Source organism: Pseudorca crassidens, chromosome 1 (assembly GCF_039906515.1).
Source record: "Pseudorca crassidens isolate mPseCra1 chromosome 1, mPseCra1.hap1, whole genome shotgun sequence".
NCBI lineage: Eukaryota > Metazoa > Chordata > Mammalia > Artiodactyla > Delphinidae > Pseudorca > Pseudorca crassidens.
The window spans coordinates 153,353,753-153,378,100 of NC_090296.1; the positions used below are offsets into that span (position 1 = coordinate 153,353,753).

The 24,348-nt window shown below is 41.2% G+C and overlaps 1 protein-coding gene across 8 annotated transcripts in view; it reads right to left on the minus strand.

Annotated features, from left to right (window-relative positions):
- LARP4B (La ribonucleoprotein 4B) overlaps nucleotides 1-24,348 on the minus strand; it is an 88,713-nt gene that overhangs the window by 12,498 nt on the left and 51,867 nt on the right. For all 8 annotated transcript variants that reach the window (XR_010933155.1, XR_010933153.1, XR_010933154.1 and 5 more), the window contains 8 exons: nucleotides 23,549-23,687; nucleotides 23,166-23,306; nucleotides 10,900-10,978; nucleotides 9,528-9,664; nucleotides 6,742-6,845; nucleotides 5,265-5,375; nucleotides 4,015-4,068; nucleotides 3,723-3,932 (listed from right to left, as the gene is read on the minus strand). Coding sequence is in view for 5 of the 8 variants with exons in the window: in XM_067699831.1 (XP_067555932.1) it covers nucleotides 3,723-3,932; nucleotides 4,015-4,068; nucleotides 5,265-5,375; nucleotides 6,742-6,845; nucleotides 9,528-9,664; nucleotides 10,900-10,978; nucleotides 23,166-23,306; nucleotides 23,549-23,687 (975 nt within the window). In the remaining 3 variants the exon portion in view is untranslated. The remainder of the gene's footprint in view (nucleotides 1-3,722; nucleotides 3,933-4,014; nucleotides 4,069-5,264; nucleotides 5,376-6,741; nucleotides 6,846-9,527; nucleotides 9,665-10,899; nucleotides 10,979-23,165; nucleotides 23,307-23,548; nucleotides 23,688-24,348) is intronic.

Sequence of the window (24,348 nt, forward strand, 5' to 3'; positions counted from 1 at the left end):
CTGGGGCCGAGACCTCACAACAGCCCCACGAGGAAGCCGCCTCACACGTGTGGAGGGAAGCGTCTGCCCCCACCCCGCCTCGCCCGGTGCTGAGCACAGGCTGAGCACGTGATCCCACACTCTCAGCCCGGTGCCCGGACTGACACCCACGATGTGCCGACATCAAGTCAACAACTCTTCATTCCTGATGACTTTAATAAAATCCATCAAAGCTCTCAATCTTGGGGGCATTTAGGGATCTATTTCACAATCACTGCCTTTGAGAATGCCCTTTTAGCCTCACCTGCATGCAAGTCTTGCTGAGTATCACGATATTTTCAGGTCATTAACAATTATGCCCCAAGTCACAATTTATGGCGATATACTTCATAAACATATACTGACATATATGTCAGAAGAAAATTAAACAGGGTCACAGTGCCCTTAAAAGATACAATCCTAAACATAATCTTAAAACATTAAAAAAATTAAGTACAGAATTTTAAATATCAGCCAACTACTAAAAAATCTAGTCACAACAAAAATAAGATCGAACTTAGTGTTGAAATAGTTTTTAAAAATCATGAAAAGAGCGATCACTCCTGTTTTCTGGATTCTGAACATGTGGTTTCACACAATTTCTGTATAAACAACATTCCCTGATGGATTGAAAGGCATTTAACTCCTTGGTGCCATCCAGTTCTGACCTCACGTTTTCACTAAATTGAGAGATACAAATAGGCCACTCCTTGTTTGGGGAAAAGGAAAAGACAAAAAGCCGGCAATTCCTCTTAACTAGAGCTAACCAAAAGCTGTAATAGGATGATTAAAAACAGCTTAAGACCAAAACAAATCATTCCAAATTTTGAAAAAGAAAATGAAAGCAATAAAAGGGAAATGCTGAGGGAGAAAGATGCAGTTAAAACTGTGTTAGGGGACTTCCCTGGTGGTGCAGTCGTTAAGAATCCACCTGCCAATGCAGGGGACAAAGGTTTGAGCCCTGGTCCAGGAAGATCTCACATGCCACAGAGCAACTAAGCCTGCGTACCACAACTACTGAGTCTGTGCTCCAGAGCCCACAAGCCACAACCACTGAGCCTGCGTGGCACAATTACTGAAGCTTGCACGCCTAGAGCCTGTGCTCCGCAACAAGAGAAGCCACCACAATGAGAAGCCTGAGCACTGCAACGAAGAGTAGCTCCCGCTCGCTGCAACTAGAGAAAGCCCAAGCACAGCAACGAAGACCCAATGCAGCCAAAAATTAATAAATAAATACGTAAATAAATAAATTTATTTTTAAAAAAACCGTGTTAGGGATTTCCCTGGTGGCACAGTGCTTAAGAATCTGCCTGCCAATGCAGGGGACACGGGTTTGATCCCTGGTCCGGGAAGATCCCACATGCCGCGGAGTAACTAAGCCCGTGAGCCGCAACTACTGAAGCCCATGCACCTAGAGCCTGTGCTCAGTAACAAGAGAAGCCACCAGAATGAGAAGCCTGCACACAGCAATGAAGAGTAGCCCCTGCTCGCCACAACTAGGGAAAGCCCGCGTGCAGCAATGAAGACCCAACGCAGCCAAAAATAAATTAAAAAGCAACAAGAAAAAACCTCCAAAAAACTGTGTTAAGATCTCCAAAGCTCTTCTGAGGAACTACCATATATTCAGAAATACATCTATCACACCAGAACCAGAGTTTGAAGATTGTAAATCATGATAAGAACAATTGAGACGAATCATTTCATACCTGTAATTTTACATATAAAACCCTGGTATTTAAGTAATTTTTCTCAAGAGTTTAAAAATAAATTGGTTGCTAACGCAGTAATTTAACACAACTTGCTGAGAATTAACAGGCCTCATCTTGTCACTTCTGCTCAAAATGACGCAGTCTGTTTTACAACGGGCCTCACGTGGCCCAGCCAGATCAAAGGAACCAGCTGCACGGCCAGACTACCACCCAGGAAGCGAGGGCCCCCACTTGGGACAGGGACAAATACGATTAAGCGAGATTAGAAAAACAAGCACAGCAGTGAGACTCCTTTGGAGGAATCATTCAACCAAGAATTGACGGATGCTATTCCCCTTGAAGATTTCCTTGCTCACGATACATTAACTGCATGGCTCTCGGTACACTTCCATGGAACGCGGTGAGGATTTCAAAACAGCAGTGTGTTTTCTTACCATAAGGATTCACTCAACAGAGACGGAGCGCTACCTTGTGTGCTCACTGCTCTCGTCCCACGCTGGCCCTGGGCTCCTGAGGGCTGTCCCTCATCCCCATCCATCCTCCCGGCCCTCATGCCTCAGGACACACTCAAGGCCTGGACAGTCTGGCCCTGACAGACCTTACCAACCTCCCCTCCCAGTCACTGCTTCAGCCTCTGCTTTAGCTCAGAAATACTCAGAGATTCACACAACTGTCGCCTGTCCGACATGTGCCTTTCCTGGACACGCATCTTGACATTCTGTGCAAAACAGGCACCAGGTACCCAGGTGCACCAATGCTCCCTCCCCCACGCCTGCCCTCTCACCATCAGTGGTCCTGACTATCCCCAGACTTGGCCACAGCCATACCTTCAGGGTTACTCAGTTCCTGCTCTTTGACCACAACTCTCCCCATGGCCCACCCTCCGCAGAGCAGCCCTGATTCTCACATCCCGCTCCATCAGACTCCTGCAATCGCCAGACATGGCCCGCCAATCACGCTAACATCTAGAGCAGCACAGCTGGAGAAAAGTGATGGATCCATTACACATCTATCGAGTCTAACCACAGGCCTTAAACAGGCCAAAATCTGTAAAAATTAATCACTCCAGCCAGCTGTAGGGCTGGTGTGAGAAATAAAGCTTATAAGACAGTACAGGCAGACCTCAGAGATACCATGGGTTCAGTTCCAGCAATAAAGCAAATGTCACAATAAAGCAAGTCACACAAATTTTTTGGTTTCCCAGTGAGCATGAAAATTATGTTTACACTATCCTATTGTCTAAGTGTACAAAAGTATTATACCTTACAAAAACAATGTACACACCTTAATGAAAAAATACTTTATTGCTAAAAACTGCTAATCATCCTCTGAGCCTTCAGTGAGTCTAAGATCACTGATGACAGATTACCATGACAAATATAATTATAATGAAAAAGTTTGAAATACTGTGAGAATTACCAAATGTGACACAGAGGCACAAAGTGAGCACTGTTGGAAAAATGGCACCAAAAGACTTGCTCAATGCAGGGTTGCCAAAACCTGCAATTTGTAAAAAAAAGAAAACCAAAAAAACGGAGTACCTGCAAAGCGCAATAAAACGAGGCCTGTCTATATGTCTTCCACTTGTCCTGGATTGTTAGAAGCCTATTAAACACCCTTTTCTCCTTCAAACCATGTCCCGTTGGGTTCCTCTCTGTGCTCAGAAGGACCCCGGCTAGCCTACAACTCGTAATCACATTTTGTGTTTTTCTAGGGATTACACAGCTTAGGAAAGGAAATGCTAGACAGGAGGGGAGGCAAACCAGGCAAAGGATCGGGATCTCATTATTGGAAAGGTTTTTAAAAATTTACACAGTTCCATATTTATCTCTCAATTAAACTGAAAATCCACCAGAGAACCTGAAGGCCTGTTTTACTATGGCAAACGGCATCCGTACTGGTTTCCCCGGTTAGAGGAAGATCTTATTCTCTAAAGCACCCAGTGTCTGCCACAGGGTTGTCTGCCATAGAAGCTCCAGTGAAGCCAGGACTCACCAAGGGCGGATCAAGATAGCTATGTGTCGCTGACCATGTCTGGGGGGCGATCAGGCTGTAGAGAGGAAACTGCTGCTGGGGGCTGTAGACTGGAGGTAAGTAAAACGATGCGGTGTAGCGCTGCTGTGTGTAGAGGCTCATGTCCAGAGGTCTAAAGCCATTCTTTGGCAAAAATGTGTTTATAGCTATTGCCTTCGCTTTTATCCGTGCCTGTTTGAAAACATGTAAGTTTCTCTTAGAACACTTAAGGACACTGGTTTGCAGATAAAGTATAACCAATGATCTTGCTTACCTTAATTGGTTTTCCTTGAAAAGTTTTGACTTCTTCTCGCAGATATTTGTAAGCCTGAAGACAAAATCATTCATAACACCATTGTGTTAATTTTATAAATAAGATGAACCTATAATTAATTCAGCACCTCAAATAAGCAATTATATAGTTAAAATATGGTGGATAGGACCTAGCACAGTGATTCTTAACCTTTTTGGGTCACAGATTCCTTAAAAGATCCTGATAAGAGCTATGGAGCCCCTATCCAAAATTCTCATTAATGTAATACTGTAAATTGACTATACGTCAATAAAAAAGAAAAAAAGGAAAAAAGTTCTTATGAACAGTATTTGTATACAATTTTGTAAGTGTTAATAGAAACCATAAAAGCATCTCACAGATCATAGGCTAAGAATCCTTACCTGGGAAAACAATGGATACCAAGGTCCTAGTAATAACCCCAATATGAACTTGGAATTACAGTTTAGGAAATGAAAGGATTATGATCGCAATATTCAAAAGTCATTATTTGTGAAGCTCCTGATTCTGCTCCAAATTCTCCTACATAACTCCGAAGGCTCTGACCCATGTGACTCAGCCTCAGGCCATATTCCCCACGCAGGTAAGGGGGGCTTGCACCTGCCCCACAGACCTGCCTTTTCTCACCTCCCATCACCTTGCTCCTCCTAGTCCTTCTTTCCCTTCCATCCAGTTAAGACCCATCTTTCAGATTCTTGTTTCTCTCTTCTGAACCCACAGCAGCCTCAAATGTGTTAACGCCTCACACTCTACTGCCATTCCTTTACGCAGGCTAGAGTTTCCCCTGAATATGATGCTTCCTTCAAGGGCAGGGAGACGTCTGAGCTCCATGCCTCTCACAGAGCTTCTCAATGCCTTTTCAAGCACCTTGTAATACAAGGCTGCCCAGGGAAAGTTAGAATTAGGTTCAAACTTCCCAAACACTTTTCCAAATATTAAAACCTTTATCTGTACAGAGATAAGAAAAGAACTAGTTTTCCTAGGCTGCCTGTCTTACATGTCCTTAGAAAATAACGTCTATGCTTTTCACATCGCTACAAAACTGTCTACACATACACCTTTTTAGGTTTCTTCAACCTGATTTCCCTGCACCTTATGTTCACACTCAACACCACATGTGATCGTAATCTCCGTGCCCACGTTTAGTCCCACAATGTACTGACTGCTAAGTACTGGTAAACTCTGTCCTTTGTGGCAGAACAGGGTGGGGGGTAAGGGGAGGAAGAACTTACCTGTTGTGCATCTGCTTCTGTTTCAAATGTAATAAACCAATTATCATTATAGGCAAATTCACAGTTTATAAATCTCGGTAAGTTATCTCCTTTAAATAGTGCTTCTACTTCCTACAGGAAACAGAGAGGTTAGGAATTAATTCTCAACTACGCCACTGTTTGTCCTCACCAAAGAAACACGGTGCCCACTCTTAAGGACAGATGCCTAGAAGACAACCCCAGCACACCGAAGTCCAGGGCCCTCTCTCAAGGTGGCTGAGGAGTTCAGTGTGGCTTCCAGAATTAGGATCCCATTGTCACAGGAAATAAAATTCACAACCCACTGACAGCTTTCCTGATCCCTAAGAGACCCGAAACTAAATTAATAGGAAAATATTTTATTTTACCAGTAGCCAATAACTACACAATTTGGAGCCAGAGAAAGGTAATTTAAGAAATCTAAAAATTAGCTGGCCTTTTGCTTCCAGCCAAGATGGACTACATTTACCCTCCCATATGAAATAATTACAAACAAAAGACAAAATATATGAAATAGCATTTTTCAGACAGTGGACCTCGGGCCATGCAGGACAGCAATCCCTGAGAGGGACAGGTACAGACAGGTCCTCGAGTGCCTGACTCACATATGGGGCTTCCAGGCCGTGGTGCCAGGAGGGTGGGCACAGGCCCAGCCCAAAGCTGCAGAAATAGCAACCTGAAGTGATGAGAGGTTTCCCCTAGAGCTCTCTGGGATCGAGGAGTATCTCCATCAGCCTGAGTGGAAAACAATCCTAACTCAGGACATCAGGTGGAGCTCTCAGGAAGCACTGCCCCAGGGGGAGGCCAGTCTGCTTCCACCAGTTCCAAGTCACTTAACTGAGCCTCGTAACAGAGCTCAAGAACATGTACAGAAAGGAGTACAAAAACACTCTGTACCCAATGAAATAAAATCCAAAATGCCTGGCTGGCATCCATTCAAAATTTGCAAGGCACACAAAGAAATAGAAAAATATGACTTATAATGAAAAAATCAACCAGTCAAATTAAACCCAGAAATGCACCGATACTGGCACGTCGGCTCAAATCAAGCACAGGCCACACTGGTGTTCACTGCATCCTTCTCATCGTGAAAATTTGTTTTGGAAAGTGATTTAACATAAAAATATGTTCTCTGTCTCAACTTGTTGGTTTACTATTCTTATTTTTAAATGAATAAATATTTAAACCTTTTCTCTTTCTAACTTCGAAATACTGAAGTTACCATAAACTCTCACTACTTTTTTCAGCGTGAAATGTGTAATGGAGTCCTGAGACCAAAAAGTTTGAGAACCACTCTTACAAATGAATCACACTGTAACTATCAGAGTGTGTAAAATCTTGGGAAAAAAGTGTTACTGTACATATTTCTGCTTTAAAATACATCTTCCAAAAACCACAGAAACAAACAAAAAACCCACCCAAAAAAGTCCAAGTTTCCTTCAGAGGAGAAATGACTTACTTCTACAGGGGTGGATTCAGGTATTTCACGTAATATTACTATGCAACGATTCTGATTTGGCCTTACTTTTTCTCCCTTCTCATCCACTTGGACTAAAGGTAAAGCTGTAAAGAGAAGAGAAATGGATGATACACAAATATTAAAACAAAGCAACCATTTGCACTACATCGGGACCTAACGTAGATACTCTAGCGGGACGTGTTAGACTACATCGCCAGACGCGTTAAAGAAAGCCGTATACAACGGGAAAACTATCAAAAGTCTTGATAGCTTAACACAAGCTATCAAAAGGTTTTAGACCAATCTTGCACATTACAATTAGGGGCTCTGGGGAGCCCTGTGGGAGCTGTAACAGAGGTAACGCTATGACACAGGTTCTCCATAGCTCAAACAACTCCAAGTCGGTCACAATGCAGGGCTAGAGACTTTCTCTTTCTACAAGTCCCCAAAACAAGACACTTTCCTGTCTCCTTACGACTTAATTTTGAACTCACAGAAGTTGTCAAGCACCCTTCACTCAGCCTTCCCTAACGATGGATCTTACATGACCACAATCCACCATTGAAACAAGGGTCAATGCTGCCAGCACGGGGACAGGCCCAATTCAGGTTTCACCAGCTTTTGCCTTATCTCCTTTTGTTAGGTTTTGTTTTTTGGTGTCACTCTATGAAATTCTATCACATGCAGACTCAGGTCATAGCACACCAGGATCAAAATCAGGGCTCAGAGCTGTGTACCACCACGAAGACATATATTACCAACATCAGAAATGGAAACATCCCTTAGTACCAAAGCTAACTTTTGGGAAGTAGGATCCATGAGAGAAAAGAAAACTCAAGGCCCATGTGGTTTCTGGAGAATCCTACCAAATGTCAAGAAAAAAAATAACAATTCTGTAGTACAAACTCTTCTGAACTTAAGAAAGTACTTTCCAATTCAACCTATGAAGCCAGCAGTTCTTTGATACCCAAACTAAACAAAGGCATTACAAAACAAGAAAACTATAGACCAATATCTCCCATGAACAATAAAAATTCTTACCAAATATTGCCAAATTGAATCTAACAATATATAAAGATGGGAATACAAAATGAATGACAAGTGGATTTTTCTCAGTAATGCAAGGTTGGTTTACCAAAAGAAATAAGCAATATAATTCACCATATTAATGGACTAAAAAACAAAAAAAAACCCCACACAACTATCTCATAGATGCAGAAGCATTTGACAAAATCCAACATTCATTCCTGATAAAAATTCTCAGATAACTAGGAATAGAAGGGAAACCTCCTCACCTACAAAAAAAACCAACGTCTAGCATCTTTCTTACTAGAAGATGGGCCAAGGCAAGGATGCTGACTCTCCCCACTTCTATTCAACACAGCACTGGAGGCTTAAGCCAGGGCAATAACACAAGAAATAGAAATTACATACACCCAGACTGGGTGTAAGAAGGTAACCTTTTCATTCACTTTCATTCAAGTTGAGCTCTATGTAGAAAATCTGATACAATTTCCATAAAAAACTAGGATTGTGAGTTTCAAAAGGTTTAAGTATACAAGATTAATATTCAAAAATAAATTTTATTCCTACATACTAGCACCGAACACCTAGAAATTGAAATAAAAATATTTATGCCCAAATATGAAATACTTAGTTATAAATCTGGTAAGATATGAAATACCTGCACTATGAAAACTGCAAAACATTGCCAAGAGAAAAATTTTTAAGATTTTTCTAAATGAATGGAGAGATATCCTATGTTCATGAATTAGAAAACCCAATACTGTTAAAATGTCAACAGTCCCCAAACTGATTTATAGATTTAATGTAATCCCAGTAAAAATACCAATAGGACCTTCTGAAAGAACAAAATGTCGATTCTAAAATTCACAAGGAAATGCCAAGCATTTGGAAGAGCCAAAACAAAGCTGGAGATTTTGCAACTACTCTAAGATGTACTCTAAAAGCCAGTACCATCCAGACACTGCAGCAATGGCATCAAAACAGACAAAATAGATTGAGGACAGACATACGGCCCAGAGAGAAACCCACACATACAGGGATACATGATTCTCACGATGGCACAAAGGCAGTACAGTGGAGAAGTAGAGTGTTTTCAACAAACGGGCTGGAAGAGCAGCACATTCACATGCAAGGGGGTAGAGAGCTCATACCACATACAAAAATCAGCTGACAACAGATCACAGACCTAAAAATGTAAACCCTAAAACTAAAACTTCTAGGAGAAAATCCTTGTGACCCTGAATTAAGCAAAGATTTCTTAGGCACAATACCAAAAGCAAGATCCATAAAAGAAAAAAATTAACAAATTGGACTATATAAAAAAACTGAAAACTCTGCTTTTCAAAAGACATTAGAACAAAAAGAGAAGCCACAGACTGGGAGAATGTATTTGCAAATCACATCTCCAATAAGGACAAATACAGATATGTGCATCTCAAATTGCACACAAATACACACTCCTTAAATCTCACCTGTAATAAAACTAATTTAAAAAAAAGTGGTGGGGGTGGGGCATCTGCACAGACAGCTCAGAAAGGCAGCACATGAAAAGACTGCCCAGTGTCATCAGGCACTAAAGAAACAGAAATTAAAACTACAATGAGATACCACCGCCCACCTGCTAGAAAACCTACAGTGGCCCATCTGTGACGCCAGGCCTGGGTACCTTAGCACGAATGGCTGTGAATCTAAGCATCACACTGGCAAGAAAAATGCTGTCAAGACCACGTACGATGCAGCCTGGGCTGCAGTCTACTTACATCTCAGCACTTCGACAATCAGGTCTATGTCGGTGCTGAGCTTCTTGATGTGGTCCAGGTTAGCTACCGTGGTGATTGGCACGTACTGATCACTGTCCATCTGCGATATAAGGTACATGTCACTAGCAAGGTTCTCCCTGGAGAAAGAAGACAATCTGTCTTAATTCACAACTTCTTTAAAAGGAACCTTCACAAGAGGCACGAGTGTGGTACGGTACTGCCCTGGAGTGAGAGCTGAGTTCAACCCCCACCCCGCCGCCGCGATTTGCCATCTCTCTGACCTTACGTCGATTTTGTCAAAGACATCTGGGGAGGCAGAGAGAGCAAAAGTAAAAGTGTACTGCACTTTATACGATCAAAATTAATGAGCAGGTAAATCTTTAAAAAAATGTATTTATAGCTCATCTTTGTTCTAAAAAGTGTTTTGAGTAGCTTTTTAAAAATAGAAACACAGGGCTTCCCTGGTGGCACAGTGGTTGAGAGTCCGCCTGCCGATGTAGGGTACACGGGTTCGTGCCCCGGTCCAGGAGGATCCCACCTGCCGCAGAGCGGCTGGGCCCGTGAGCCATGGCCGCTGAGCCTGCGCGTCCGGAGCCTGTGCTCCGCAACGGGAGAGGCCACAACAGTGAGAGGCCCGAGTACCGCAAAACAAAAAAAACATAACAAAAACAAACAAAAAAATAGAAACACAACTTCTTTTTTTTTACATTGATATTTATTCATTCATTCATTCATTCATTCATTCATTTATTGCGGTACGCGGGCCTCTCACTGTTGTGGCCTCTCCCGTTGCAGAGCACAGGCTCCGGACGCGCAAGCCCAGCGGCCATGGATCACAGGCCCAGTCGCTCTGCGGCATGTGGGATCTTCCCGGACCGGGGCACGAACCCGTGTTGCCTGCATCAGCAGGTGGACTCTGAACCACTGCGCCACCAGGGAAGCCCCGAAACACAACTTCTTAAAGTAAGGAAACACAGCTAAGAGAATGAAAAAGTAAGAAAAATGTGATAAGGCCAAGAAAGGCTGGTGCCCAGAGTGCTTGCAGTTCAGGCTGAACACTTGTCAGAGGGGCTGTGACTCCAACTCTGGCCTCAACAGCCCTCTGCAGCAGAGGACGGAAAAGCAGTAAAGTGAGTGACCAACAGCACGACCCAGGACTAAAACCTGTGAGGCTGACCACCTATGGCTCCACCATCAGAGTCCAAGTCCGTGGGCAGGGGATGGGGGTAGGGGGGATCTCGACTTCCTACAGATGGACGTACAGACACAGATGTTAACAGATACTCCTTCTGCGTAAAGCATGACATCTGTACATAGTAGCAGTGCACAACACCTTAGATATCAGATACTAGAAAAACACTACCATCCTCACCTAGACAAGCAGAATTCCAATGTTTTTTTAAGTACTTCCCGGGGGTCTTCCTGGCTTTCTGGTTGAGATTCATTTCCTCCTACAGAGAAGCAATGGAAAAACGGCTTAAATTTACCAAGCACATGATTCAGTATAGCAATTCTAATGTTTTCAATATACACAGTAATTTATCTACATAATGTATAGAGAATATAAGAAAAATGATATTTTACAAGGCAATCAGAGGCAAAAAAACAAAACAAAAAAAACACTCTCCCCCAAACAAAAACACAGTTTCAAAAAATAACCTGAGGGCTTCCCTGGTGGTGCAGTGGTTAGGAATCCACCTGCCAATGCAGGGGACATGGGTTCGATCCCTGGTCCGGGAAGATCCCACATGCCGCGGAGCAACTAAGCCCATGCACCACAACTCTAGAGCCTGTGAGCCACAACTACTGAGCCTGCGAGCCACAACTACTGAAGTCCAAGCACCTAGGGCCCGTGCTCCACAACAAGAGAAGCCACCACGATGAGAAGCCTGTGCACTGCAAGGAAGAGTAGCCCCCATGCGCCGCAACCAGAGAAAGCTCGCATGCAACAGCGAAGACCCAATGCAAAAAAACCCTGAGGAGTAAGATTTATTAGCAAAGTTTAGCAGGTGCTTTTTATTACAAAATAAGTATAAGCTTATTTAATGCTTTGTCTCAATTCAAAAAGGATTTTCAAGTAACCTAGAAGCACACGAGATACTAAACATATAATAAAATATACAGGAAATAATCAAAATAACTAAAAGTTTTTTTGCACACTACTATATAGATTTGCATGGCATAATAATACATGAAGAACTTTCTAACAAGAGACACTTGTATTTTAAAAGTCAAAGTTAAAGACCATCAAAAAAGCAAAGACAAAGTGGGAACACTGATGACAAATAAGGACAGAGAGCTTGTGTGTGTTTTATGTAAAGAGCTTTAACAAAATCCATCCCCCACCAGCAAAAAACAAAACAAAACAAACAAAACCAATGGAGCAAATGAGACAAAATCAGAAACGGCCGTTGAAACCACAATCTCATTTCATTCCTTCATCCAGAAAGGCCTCTCCTGAGCACCATTTAAATTCACATTGAACAGATATGTCCTGTCTCTCCTTTAGCTATCTCCTGCATGCCGGGCACTGCTGTGGAACTGCTTACTCAGCCTCAATGAGGCAGTCTCTGCTCTTATTGGGAGGCAATCAATAGTCAAACAAGTCAACAGTAAACAGGTAGAATGTGACACAATGGAGAAAACCACAGGGCGCGGGCAGACCTAATTGTGCAGAAGGAAGAATCAGCAAGCTCGAAGACAGGTCACGTGAAATTAGCCAGTTACAGGAACAAAGAGAAAAAAGGATGCAGGACAAGGAAGAAAGCCTACATGACTTGTGACATACCACCAACTGTACTTCTATACACTAACAACAAACTACCCGAAAAAGAAATTAAGAAAACAATCCCATTCACCATTGAATCCAAAAGAATTAAATACCTAGGAATAAATCCAACCAAGGAGGAGAAAGATCTGTAAGCTGAAAACTTTAAGATATTGATGAAAGAAATTAAAGACAAATGAAAAGCTACCCCATGTTCCTGGATTGGAATAATTAATACTGTGAAAATCTCCATGTAAAAATTTCCAAAGCAATCTACAGATTCAATGCAATCAATTCCTATCAAAATTCCAATGGCATTTTTCACATAAATACATCAAACAATCCTAAAATTTGTATGGAAACACAAAGACACTGAATAGCAAAAGCAATCTTGAGAACGAAGAACAAAGGTGGAAGCATCATACTTCCTGATTTCAAACTACTTTAAAAAAAGCTATAGTAATCAAAAAAGTATGGTACTGGCATAAAAACAGACATATAGACCAATGGAACAGAATTGAGAGCCCAGAAATAAACCCGTATATTTATGATCAACTGATTTTCAACAATGCTGCCAAGGATACTTAAGGGGGAAAAGGACAGTCTCTTTAATAAAAAGTGTGGGGAAAGCTGATGGCCACATGCAAAAGAATTAAATGGAACCCTTATCTTACATCATATACAAAAACCAACTCAAAATGAATTAAAGACTTAAACGTAAGACCTGAAACCGTAAAACCACCGAAAAACATGTAGGAAAAAATGTCCTAAACATCGGTCTTGGCAACAATTTTTTTGGATATGACACTAAAAGCACAGGCAAGAAAATCAAAAATAAACAAGTGGGACACTACATTCTATTTAAAAGCTTTTGCACAGCCAAGGAAAGCATCAACAAAATGAAAAAGCAACCTACTGAACAGGAGAAAATATTTACAAATCATGTACCCGATAAAGGGTTAACATCCAAAACATAAGGAACTCACACAACTCAGTAGCAAAAAAAACTCTGATTAAAAAATGGGTAAAAGACCTAAATAGACATTTTTCCAAAGAAGACATACAGATGGCCAAGTGGCACGTGAGAAGATGTTCAATATCTCTCATCACTAGGGATGTGCAAGTCAAAAACCACAATGAGGATCACCTCACACCTGTTAGAATTGTTATTATCAAAAACAGGTAACTAATAACAAGTGTTGGCAAGGATGTGAAGAAAAGGGACCCCCTTTGTATTATTGGTAGGAATGTAAATTGGTGCAGCCAATGGAACACTATGGAAAAGTGTGGAGGTTCCTCATAAAATTAAAAATAGCACCCACTACCACATGATCCAGCAATCCCACTACTGGGCATATATACAAAGGAAAGGAAGTCAGGATCTCAAAGATATGTCTGCACCTCCATGTTCACTCGATTATTATTTACAATAGCCAAGACGTGGAAATAACCTACGTGTCTACTGATGAATGGGTAAAAAAAATGTGGTATACACACACATACATACACACACACACACACACAAATGGAATATTATTCCACAAGAAAGAAGGAAATCCTGCCATTTGCAACAACATGAATGAATCTGGAGAATATTATGCTAAGTGAAATAAGTCAGACAGAACCCAAAAAAACTACACAATGTCACTTATATGTGGAATCTAAAAAAACTGAACACATGGAACCAGAGGGTAGAACCATGGCTGCCAGGGGCTGGAGGTGGGAAAATGGAAAGATGTTGATCCAAGGATACAAACTTTCAGTTATAAGATGAATAAGTTCTGGGGACCTAATGTACACCGTGGTGATTATAATTAATAATACTGTATTGTATACTTGAAATATGCTAAGAGAGTAGATCTTGTGTTCTCAGCATACCAAAAAAAAAAAAAAAGGGTAAGTATGTGAAGTGGTGGATATCAAACCATCATGTTGCTGTATACCTTAAGTATAATTAATTTTTACGTGTCAATTACACCTAAATAAAGCTAGAAAAAACTGTAACCTACCCTACCATGCTTTGTCTTTTCCACTGTGTTTTATCACCCTTACATTATATAACATGAACTTATTTATTATGTGTATTATGAATAGTCTGTCTCTGCCCGATAAGATGTAAGCACAGTAGGGCAAAGGCTTTCATTGATCATATTCACTGATGTGTCCTAAGTAAATCTGGCATGTGGTGGGTTTTGAATGAGTTTTTTTTTTTTTTTTTGCAGTACGCGGGCCTCTCACCGCCACAGGCTCCAGACGCGCAGGCCCAGCGGCCATGGCCCACGGGCCCAGCCGCTCCGCGGCACATGGGATCCTCCCAGACCGGGGCACAAACCCGCATCCCCTGCATCGGCAGGCAGACTCCCAACCACTGCGCCACCAGGGAAGCCCGAATGAGTATTTTTTTTATTTAAAAAAACAAAACAAAACAATAAGTGAAGCAAGTTTTCCAGATGTAGAGCATCGGCTCCTGAGCGATAAAGACACACAACGGTCGTGGGCCTGGGCTCAGGAAGCGGGAAGCAGATGGAAGCCAGCAGGCTCAATGAGTTCAGGGCGTGGGACAGAGTGCACTGGGAGGGCGCCCAGAGGCGCGGGGAACCCCCGGAGGCAGATGCGTGTTCTATGCACATCACAGGTATGATGGACTCCCTGAGGCCAGGAAAGAACCACTTGAAAGGAAGAAGGGAGCTCACATATCCTGCTGCACAGTGCCTGCTCCACCAGCTGGCCTGGAAGACCTCACGCTCACAGAGCCCCAAACACACTGGCAAGAGGAGAGAAGGGTCTGGCCTCAGAAGTGGGAAATAATGAGCCCCAGACTGAGCACTGCTCCACTCATGCCTAACAAATCATAAAACAAGATATGGAAGGATCCATTTGTTTCCAAGTAACTTTGTGGCATCCTGGAACAAGAACCAAAATATCTATAGAAATATAAAAATATTAAGTACCTAACAAAGTCAAATCCAGTCCAACAAAAAATTACAGTGAGTGTAAAGAAACCTATCCCACACAGATGTTAACATTAACTGACAAAGACATTGTAATGGTTATCCTACCTGTACCCCACATGCTCCAAAGGTTAGGTAGAAACATGAAAAATATAAAAAAAGACCCAAATAGAATTTGTACAGATGAAAACTACAATGTCTGATATCAAAAATATAGTTTGTGAAATTAACAACTGATCAGATAGTATAGAAGACTAGTGAACTTGAAGATATGAGAAACTTTCCAAAATGAAACAGAGAAATAAGATTTTTTTTAAAAAGGACAGAGGATCACTTCGAGGGACTTAATATAGGTATAACTAGAGATCATGTAGGAGAAGAAATGGCAAGGTGGGGGAGGAGCATTTGAAGATATTACAGCCAAGATATTCCAAGTTTGATGAAAACATTTATAAATCACAGATCAAGAAGCTCAACAAAGCCCAACCACAAGAAACAAGATTACCTTTAAGACTAAGATACATCATAATCAAAATACTCAAAACTACTATAATGAGAAAAATCTTAAAAGCAGCAAGAATTTTTTTTTTTCCAGTACGCGGGCCTCTCACTGTTGTGGCCTCTCCCGTTGCGGAGCACAGGCTCCAGACGCGCCGGCTCAGCGACCATGGCTCACGGGCCCAGCCGCTCCGCGGCATGTGGGATCTTCCTGGACCGGGGCACAAACCTGTGTCCCCTGCATTGGCAGGCGGACTCTCAACCACTGCACCACCAGGGAAGCCCTAAAAGCAGCAAGCTTTTAAACAGTGGAACAAAGTTAAGGATGATACAGTTATCAGAAATAATGCAGGTAAAAAGAGAGCACCACAGTATCTTTAAGGCCAAGAGAGGGAGATCAGGATTTACACGTAGGAATAAAGAATACCAGAAATGCTAACTGCATGGCTAAGTATGGAAGCTTGCTTTCTTATAAAATACCATTTTCCAGTACAAGGAACCAAGGTTCCTTGGAGAAATGGCTGATTCTAGGACCAGAGCAGCCAGAATGAGAACAAAACAACAAACCCTTCACTGATGGGATAGGTCAGATGGAGGAGCCAACTAGAAGAGCTTCCAATGGCCAAAGGTAGAGCATCGGAGCAATCAAATAAAGAAGTGATGATTTTTACACATGGATACAATAACACCCATGAGTCCACACTGATACAAGTCAATGGCTGAACAAATAAATAAATGAGAGGGAAGAGACAAATCCCTATGCATAAGAGTTCCAAGTTATTTATGGAGATTCTCTGCCCTCATGAAGGGGACATTCCTTAAGTGTAGGTTGGGTACAGTCAGTGACTTCCTTCCAAAGAGCACCACATGGAAAGAGGTAGGAAAAAGAGAGTAACTTCACAGTTGAGAAAGCTAATAACAAACCTACTTCAGCCAACTGGTCAAGGTCAACATCAACCGTAATAAATCATGCTGATAGTATGTACCCTTAAAATGATGGGATGAAAACTGCTCTTGACCTCTGTGGTATTCCTTCCCTCAAATCCATCATGATGAGAAAAACATCAAATGAATTCCAGTACCATACAAAATAAATGACCAGTACTGCTCAAAACTATCAAGGTTATCAAAAACAAGTAAAATCTGAGAAACTGTTACAGCCAAGAGGAGCCTTAAGAACACATATCAACTAAATGTAACATGGTGTCCTGGGACAGAAAAAGAACATTAGGTAAAATGTACCAACATTGGTTCAGTAACTGTGGCAAATATATCATACGAATGTAAAATGTTAACAGGAGAAAATGAATGCTGCGTCTATGGGAACTCTCTGTACTCAATCTTCTCAATTTTTCTGTAAGTCTAAAGCTATTCTAAAACAAATAGCAAGGTGAGAGACTCAAACCTAAACATATCAATTACCACAGTAAACATTTATGTTCTAAACATTTAAATTAAAGGTAGAGACCATAGGATCTGACTTATGATCCAAATACTGGTTCTCTGATATGAATATAATCGACAAACCTCTACCCAGATTGACTAGGGGGAGGAGGGGAGAAAAGACATAAATTACCAATAACAGGAATGAGTGATGTGACATGACTACAGATTCTACAGATATTAGAAGTATAAACAGAGTATTATGAGCAATTCTATGCAATAACTGAAAATTTAGATGAAATGGACAAAGTACATAAGTAACCAAAGCTTTCTCAAGAAGAAATAAACCTGAGTAGCCCTATATAAAAAAACAAACTGTAGCTGACAACTTTCCCACAATCAATACTCTAGGCTCAGATGGCTTCATTCTTCATTTAAGGAAGAAATAAACTCTTCCCAAAAATTTAATAGGAGGGAAAACATCAAAAATACAGCTACAGAGCAATATTCCTCATGAACACAAGTGTACAAATTCTAAGCAAAATTATGGCCAGTCTAATCCAAATATATATCAGAAGTGTATTACATCCTGACCCAGTGAGGCTTACCCCAGGAATTTAAGGTTGGTTAAACATTAAAAAAAAAAAAAAAAAAAATCAATGTAATTCATCTTAACACACTAAAAAAGAAAAAAAATATTTGGTCATTGCCATAGATGAAGAAAAAAGTATCACAAACTCCTCTTCAACCATTTCTCTTTAAAACTCTCAGCAAATCCTAACAGAAGGGTACCTGTCAACCGATAAAGGTCATATACGCAGAACTACAACTAACATTATACATAATGGTGAAAGACAATGTTTTCCCCCCTAAGATCAGTCAGATATTTGCTCTCACCACATCTGTTCACCTTTGTAAGGAAGGATCTAATCAGCGCAACCAGGCAAGATAAAGGAATAAAAGGCACCAAATTGGATAGGAAATAAAACTGAATTTATTCATAGATAACACGATAGCCTATATAGAACATGCAACAGAATCTACAAAATAGTTTCTAAATACTATCTAATAGTTTCTAAAACTATTTTCATTTAATAAGTGAGCTTAACAAGTTTTCAGGGTATGATATCAATTTATAAAAATTAATTATATTTCTATCTACTAGTAACAAACAGTTGCAGATTGAATTTTTAAAAATGACTTACAATAGCACCAAAAAATATGAGATACTTAAGGATAAATTGGACAAAAGATGTGAAAAGCCAGTAGGCTGAAAACTGAAAAATACAGTCAAGAGAGATTAAAGAAGATCTGAACAAGTGGAGACATACACCATGTCACAAACATCTAGCCAAGATGTCAATCTTCTCCAGCTGATCTACAGAGTCAATGAAATCCCAATAAAAATCTCAGCATTCTACAGAAATTGACTGGCTCATTCTAATTTGCATGGAAATGAAAAGGACCTAGAATAGCCAAAATAACTCTGAAAAAGAAAAAATCTGGAAGACTAATACTACCTGTTTTTAAGAATTATTTACAGTAAGCAAAACAGGGTGGTTTTGTTGTCCCAAGAGATGGATGGAGAAGAGACAGTCCAGAGACAAACCGACATACTCAGGGACAAATGATTCTGACAGAGGCACAAAGGCAGTGCAGTGGGGAAAGGAGAGTCTTTCTGACGAATGGTACTGGAACAGTGGCATATCTACATGTGAGAAAAAAACAAAAAAGAACTTTGCTTCACACCTCAGACCACATACAAAAATTAACTTAAAATGGGCCACAGACCTAAAAAATGTAAAATTTAAAACCATACAACTTATAGTAGAAAAGCTTTGCAACCTTGGATTAAATAAGGATTTCGCAGGAAAAACACCAAAAGCAAGATCCATAATTGGACGATATAAAAGATTTTAAACTTTTGCTTTTCAAAAGATATTGTTAGGAGAACAAAAAGACAAGCCACAGACTGGAAGGATGTATTTGCAAGTTATATATCTGGTAAAGACTTGTGTCCAAAGAACTCTCAACTCAATAATAAATCAACCCAGTAAAAACATGGGCAAAAGACTTGGACAGACCCTTCACCAAAGAAAACATACACAGATGAAAAGATGTTTTGCACCGTTAGTCATTAGGAAAATACAAAGTAAAACCACAATAAGATTCCACTGCCTACCTTTTAGAATGGCTAACATTAAAAGATTGACCGTATCAAGTGCCGGTGAGGACGTGGAGCTGCTGGAGCTCTGATCCACTGCAGGTGGGAGTGCAAAGGGTGAAGATAAACCTATGCCTAATAGATGATGCATCTACTCCATTCCTATGTATTTACCCAAGAGAAATGAAAACATATGTACATACAAACCCTTGTTTATAAATGTCCATAGCAGCCTTATTTGTAAGAGCCTCAAACTGGAAACAATCCAAATATTCATCAGCAGGTGAACAGAAAAACAAACAGTGGTATATGATGAACTGGAATACTATTTGGCAATAAAAAGGAAAGGCCCATAAATGTTATTACATGAATGAATCTCAAAATTAGTAAGTAAAAAAAGCCTAAGAAAAAGCACATACTACAAAACTCCGTTTACATAAAATTCTAGAAAACCCCAAACTAATCTACAGTGACAGGAAGCAGATGAGCAGTTGGCAGGGACAGGGAGCGGGCAGGAGGAAGGGCACAGGTAGCTTCGTTATCTTGACTGGGTCACGGTTTTTCATGTGTACACACACCTCATCAAATTCAGTAGAGAAATCAGTGAGGAAGGGAAGAGTCAGCAAGTCAATTCTAGAATGCACTGAATACTGTGCTTTAAACTACGGAAAATAAAACTTATAGAAAGGTTAGGGTATTCCAAACATGTGATGTTTATGGTACATCAATTATGCTTCATTAATGCTCTATACCCCAAGGTTGGTAGATGTGAAATAGCCATCCAGAAGCTGGGCTGCACGGGGCCACGCAGCCCCTCTAGTCCGAGACCGTGAATGGAAAATGAGACCATTCCACACTGCTATAATCCTTTTCTTCACCCACATCTGTCTATCTGCTCAGGAACAGACACAGAGTAGGTAGAGAATTATATTTAAACAAGATGGAGGCATTTGCTAAGCAACTGTGAAGAAGTTAGATGCAAGGAAGTAACTGAAATGATGGTCTGTGTAATCCAGGCAGAGTGAGGAGGGAAGCGAGGGTCCAGGCAGGCATGTGACCACAAAGGTCAGTCAGTGCCAACCGAAGCAGAAACCGTGTGGATGAGGTCTTCGTGGGGCCCCTTCAAGGGGAAAATAAACAAATATTTAATGCCAAACACTTACACGGTGCTTATTACATACCTCTCGTACATAACATCACAGCTGGTGGTGAGAAAGGGAGGACAGGCTTTCTCAGTCATGTAATCTTCTCTAACCCAAGCATGTCTCTAGACAGTCACACAGGGTCCTGAACACGCTCCACAGGCAGTTGCTCTGCTCAACTGCTAGCAGCCAGTTTCAGGGAGTTATTTCTTTCCACTCAAGCTTTCCCATCCAACTGGCAATAATGAGAGTGTAGTCTACCCCTAAGGTCTGTTGGGGTTTTAAAAACTGTTTGGTTCTTTTAGATCAAGGCAGAAACAAAATCGGAGGTGAGCAATTGGTGTCCCATTACCTACAGCCATTTCTATGCTGGTCCACACCCTGGACCCCAAAAGAGAACCGCTCTCTTCCTCTTTTCCTTCTTCTGAAAAGCTTTAAATATCCCTTTTATAGAAAGCCAACTCCTTTTGGGTTTGACTCTCAATTTCAACATTAACGTTCCCTCTCTGTACTTTTATCGACGTTTTGCCCTACAGTCAGTTTTCCGCTTCTCCTATTTAAATCTGATTTGCCGTTCAGGAACTATTCAGGTCTTACATTCCCTGTGAGGCCTCTGGACCAGAACCTCTCACCTCTGTATCAACAGAAGAGTCAGTTTAAAGGAGAAGCAAAGGAAGCAGTGAAAGGCACATTGTTTAGGGAAAGATTTAACAAGCTGAATTTTTAAAAGCACACAAACCTCTGAACAGGGCAAGGGTGGCCATTGTCGGTACATGTGTGCACAGAGATATTGGACTAGAAATGGCCTGGGGCTCTGACGGCGTGTTGGGACCACCTAGTGTGCACCCCAGCTCACTCCAGCCCCTCTGGCTCTGGCCCGCTCTCCACTAGGGTGGAGGAACCACTGCGGGGTCGGGGGGTCTGCACACATTTAGAGGGAATGGAACCAGCTCAAACCCAACCCTCAAGGCTTCTGTTCCAGCACCATGGGCCCCCCAACCCCCCCCAGCCATGATAGTTACCTGTTTTATCTAATTTCATAGAGACAGAGAAAGTTAAACAAAATGAGAAGACAGAGGAATATGTTTCAAATGAAAGAAAAGGAAAAAACCCTGTAAAAATCCCTAATGAAACAGATAAATAACTTATCAGATAAAAAATTCAAAGCATTAGTAATAAGAATGCTAACTGAACTAGGGAAAGGAACAGATGAACACAGTGAGAATTTTAACGAGAAACTAGGAAATATAAAAAAGAACCAGTCGGAACTGAAGAATACAATACCTGAAATGAGAAAGACAGTACAGGGAATGAAAGCAGACTAGGCGACACAGAAGAACACATAAGTGATCTAGAAGATAGAATAATGGAAATCACCCAATAAGAACAGCAAAGAGAAAAATTTTTTAAAATGAGGATAGTTTGGGACTTCCTTGGTGGCACAGTGGTTAAGAATCCACCTGCCAATGCTGGGGACACGGGTTCGAGCCCTGGTCCAGGAAGATCCCACATGCTGTGGAGCAACTAAGCCTGTGCACCACAACTACTGAAGCCCGCGTGCCTAGAGCTTGTGCTCTGCAACAAGAGAAGCCACCACAATGAGAAGCCCGAGCACCACAACAACGAGTAGCCCCCGCTCGCCGCAGCTAGAGAAAGCCCGCGTGCACCAACAAAGACCCAACACAGCCAAAAAAATAAATAAGTAAAATGAAATGAGGATAGTTTAAGGGACCTCTGGGACAACATCAAGCATACTAACAATCACATTATAGGGGTTCCAGAAGGAGGAGAGAGAGAGAAGGGGGTAGAAAATGTATCTGATGAAATTATGGCTGGAAACTTCCCAAAGCTGAAGAAGTAAACAGATATCCAGGTACAGGAAGCACAGAGGGTCCCAAACAAGATGAATCCAGGGACCCACACCACAACATATTATAATTAAAATGGTAAAGGTTACAGAGAGAATTCTAAAGACAACAAGAGAAAAACAAAGAGTCACATACAAGAGAACCCCCATAAGGCTATCAGCTGATTTTCCTGCTTAAACTCTGCAGGCCAGAAGGGAGTGACATGATATACTTAAAGTGCTGAAAGGGAAAAACCTGCAACCTAGGATACTCTATATAGCAAGATTATCCTCCTTCGGAATTGAAGAAGAGATTAAAGAACGTCTCAGACAAGCAAAAAACTAAAATAATTCAATACTTAAACCTACACTAAAAGAAATGTTGAAGGGTCTTCTCGAAGTGGAAAAGAACTAAGAATCTATTGGAAAGGGAAAATTCCACTAGGAAAGGCAGACATATAGCAAGGAATGAAGATTACTTAAGTAAGTCAGTATGTAGATAAGGATACAAACTGTAAAAGCAACTATAACTACAATACACAGTTAAGGGAGAAACAAGAATATACAAAATGACATCAAAAACAAAATGTGGGGGAGGGGAGTAAAAAAAGAAGGATCTTTTAGAATGTGTTTGAACTTAAATGACTATCAGTCTAAAACAAGTAGATATAGTTATAGGTTAACATCTACAAGGAACCCCATGGTAACCACAAATCAAAAACCTACAATAGATACACAAAAGCTACAGAGAAAAGAACACAAGCATGACACTAAAGAAATCATCAAACCACAAGGGAAGAAACAAAAAAGAAATGAACAAAGAATTAAAAATGTAACATAAAGAAGCCCATACTCTATATGAAAATGAATTCATAAAACAGCTTTACCCGTCTCGCTATTTTCAGGCGGTGATTCATACTCTGAGTGGTCCAGACCCAAAGTGCTCATGGCTGTCTGGTCTGACTCCTGTAAATCTGACAGTGCAGCATTCTCATGACTTTTGTCACCATCACCATTGGTGTCCAATCCTGTAATTAAGAATTTCACCCCAAAAGGCAGGGTTAGAAGAACAGCCTTCTCTTAAAACAAAACAAAAGACTTATACCTGCAGTTACCTGACCTTTTTAACTTGACTGTGAGAAACCTCATTGCTCTTAAATACTGTCACTAACCATGACACAGATCTTAACAAACACTTTCCCAAAGATGAACTACAAGGAAACAAAGCCAAAGCCAAGAGGAAAGATGCCCCTCGCCCCCACCCACTCACCCTCCTGGCCGCGGCCGGGCGTCGCCTCCCAGGCTGCGCTCACACTGCCATCCGCTGCACTACTTGCTTCCAAGTGTAACACAGGAGTCCCCCATACTTTTGCATTAGGGTTTAGCTCTGAAACCTTGGCCGTTGGTACCTAAGAAAAAATGTGATATATTCATTTGTATCCAAATTTCAATCAAATGCAATTTTACTTACTAATTCAGAGTTAAAACACATCCATCTTAGAGAATTTATGGGAAAAAGGCTGAACCTATTTACACGTACGTTTAGGATGAAATCAAGTGAAAAAGTAATAAAAGTTGATGTACTCAGAACTCAACTCACCAGTAGATTTTAAGTTCTTACTAAGTAGAAGGCTCTCTAGAAACAGGAATGAAAGAGTCCCTGCCTTCATGGAGATATCTGATCAACTGTGTAACTGATAAATAACTGGTGATCCAATTATCATTTCTGTTCCAGATTCCCAACACAATTCACAGATTTAGAAATCTGAATATCAATGGATAAAATGTTAAAATAAAGCTCGAACACTCACAGAAGTAAAGGCTGCAGAAAATGAAAGTCTGTCGGAGAGGTGCCTGATGCGGCCACTCTTTGTGCTCATTTCCAGTTACTCGGCCTCCTCGCTGTTCTGGACACACCGGGCCCTTCTGCTTGCCCGGCTCCATTTGACCAGAACACTCCCAGACGTCCGCACGGCTGGCTCACGCCTTCACACCCCTTGGGGATTGCTGAGGTCTTCCCTGGCACACCCTACTAAACCCACAACCACCCCTGGATTTTTCCTCTCCTGC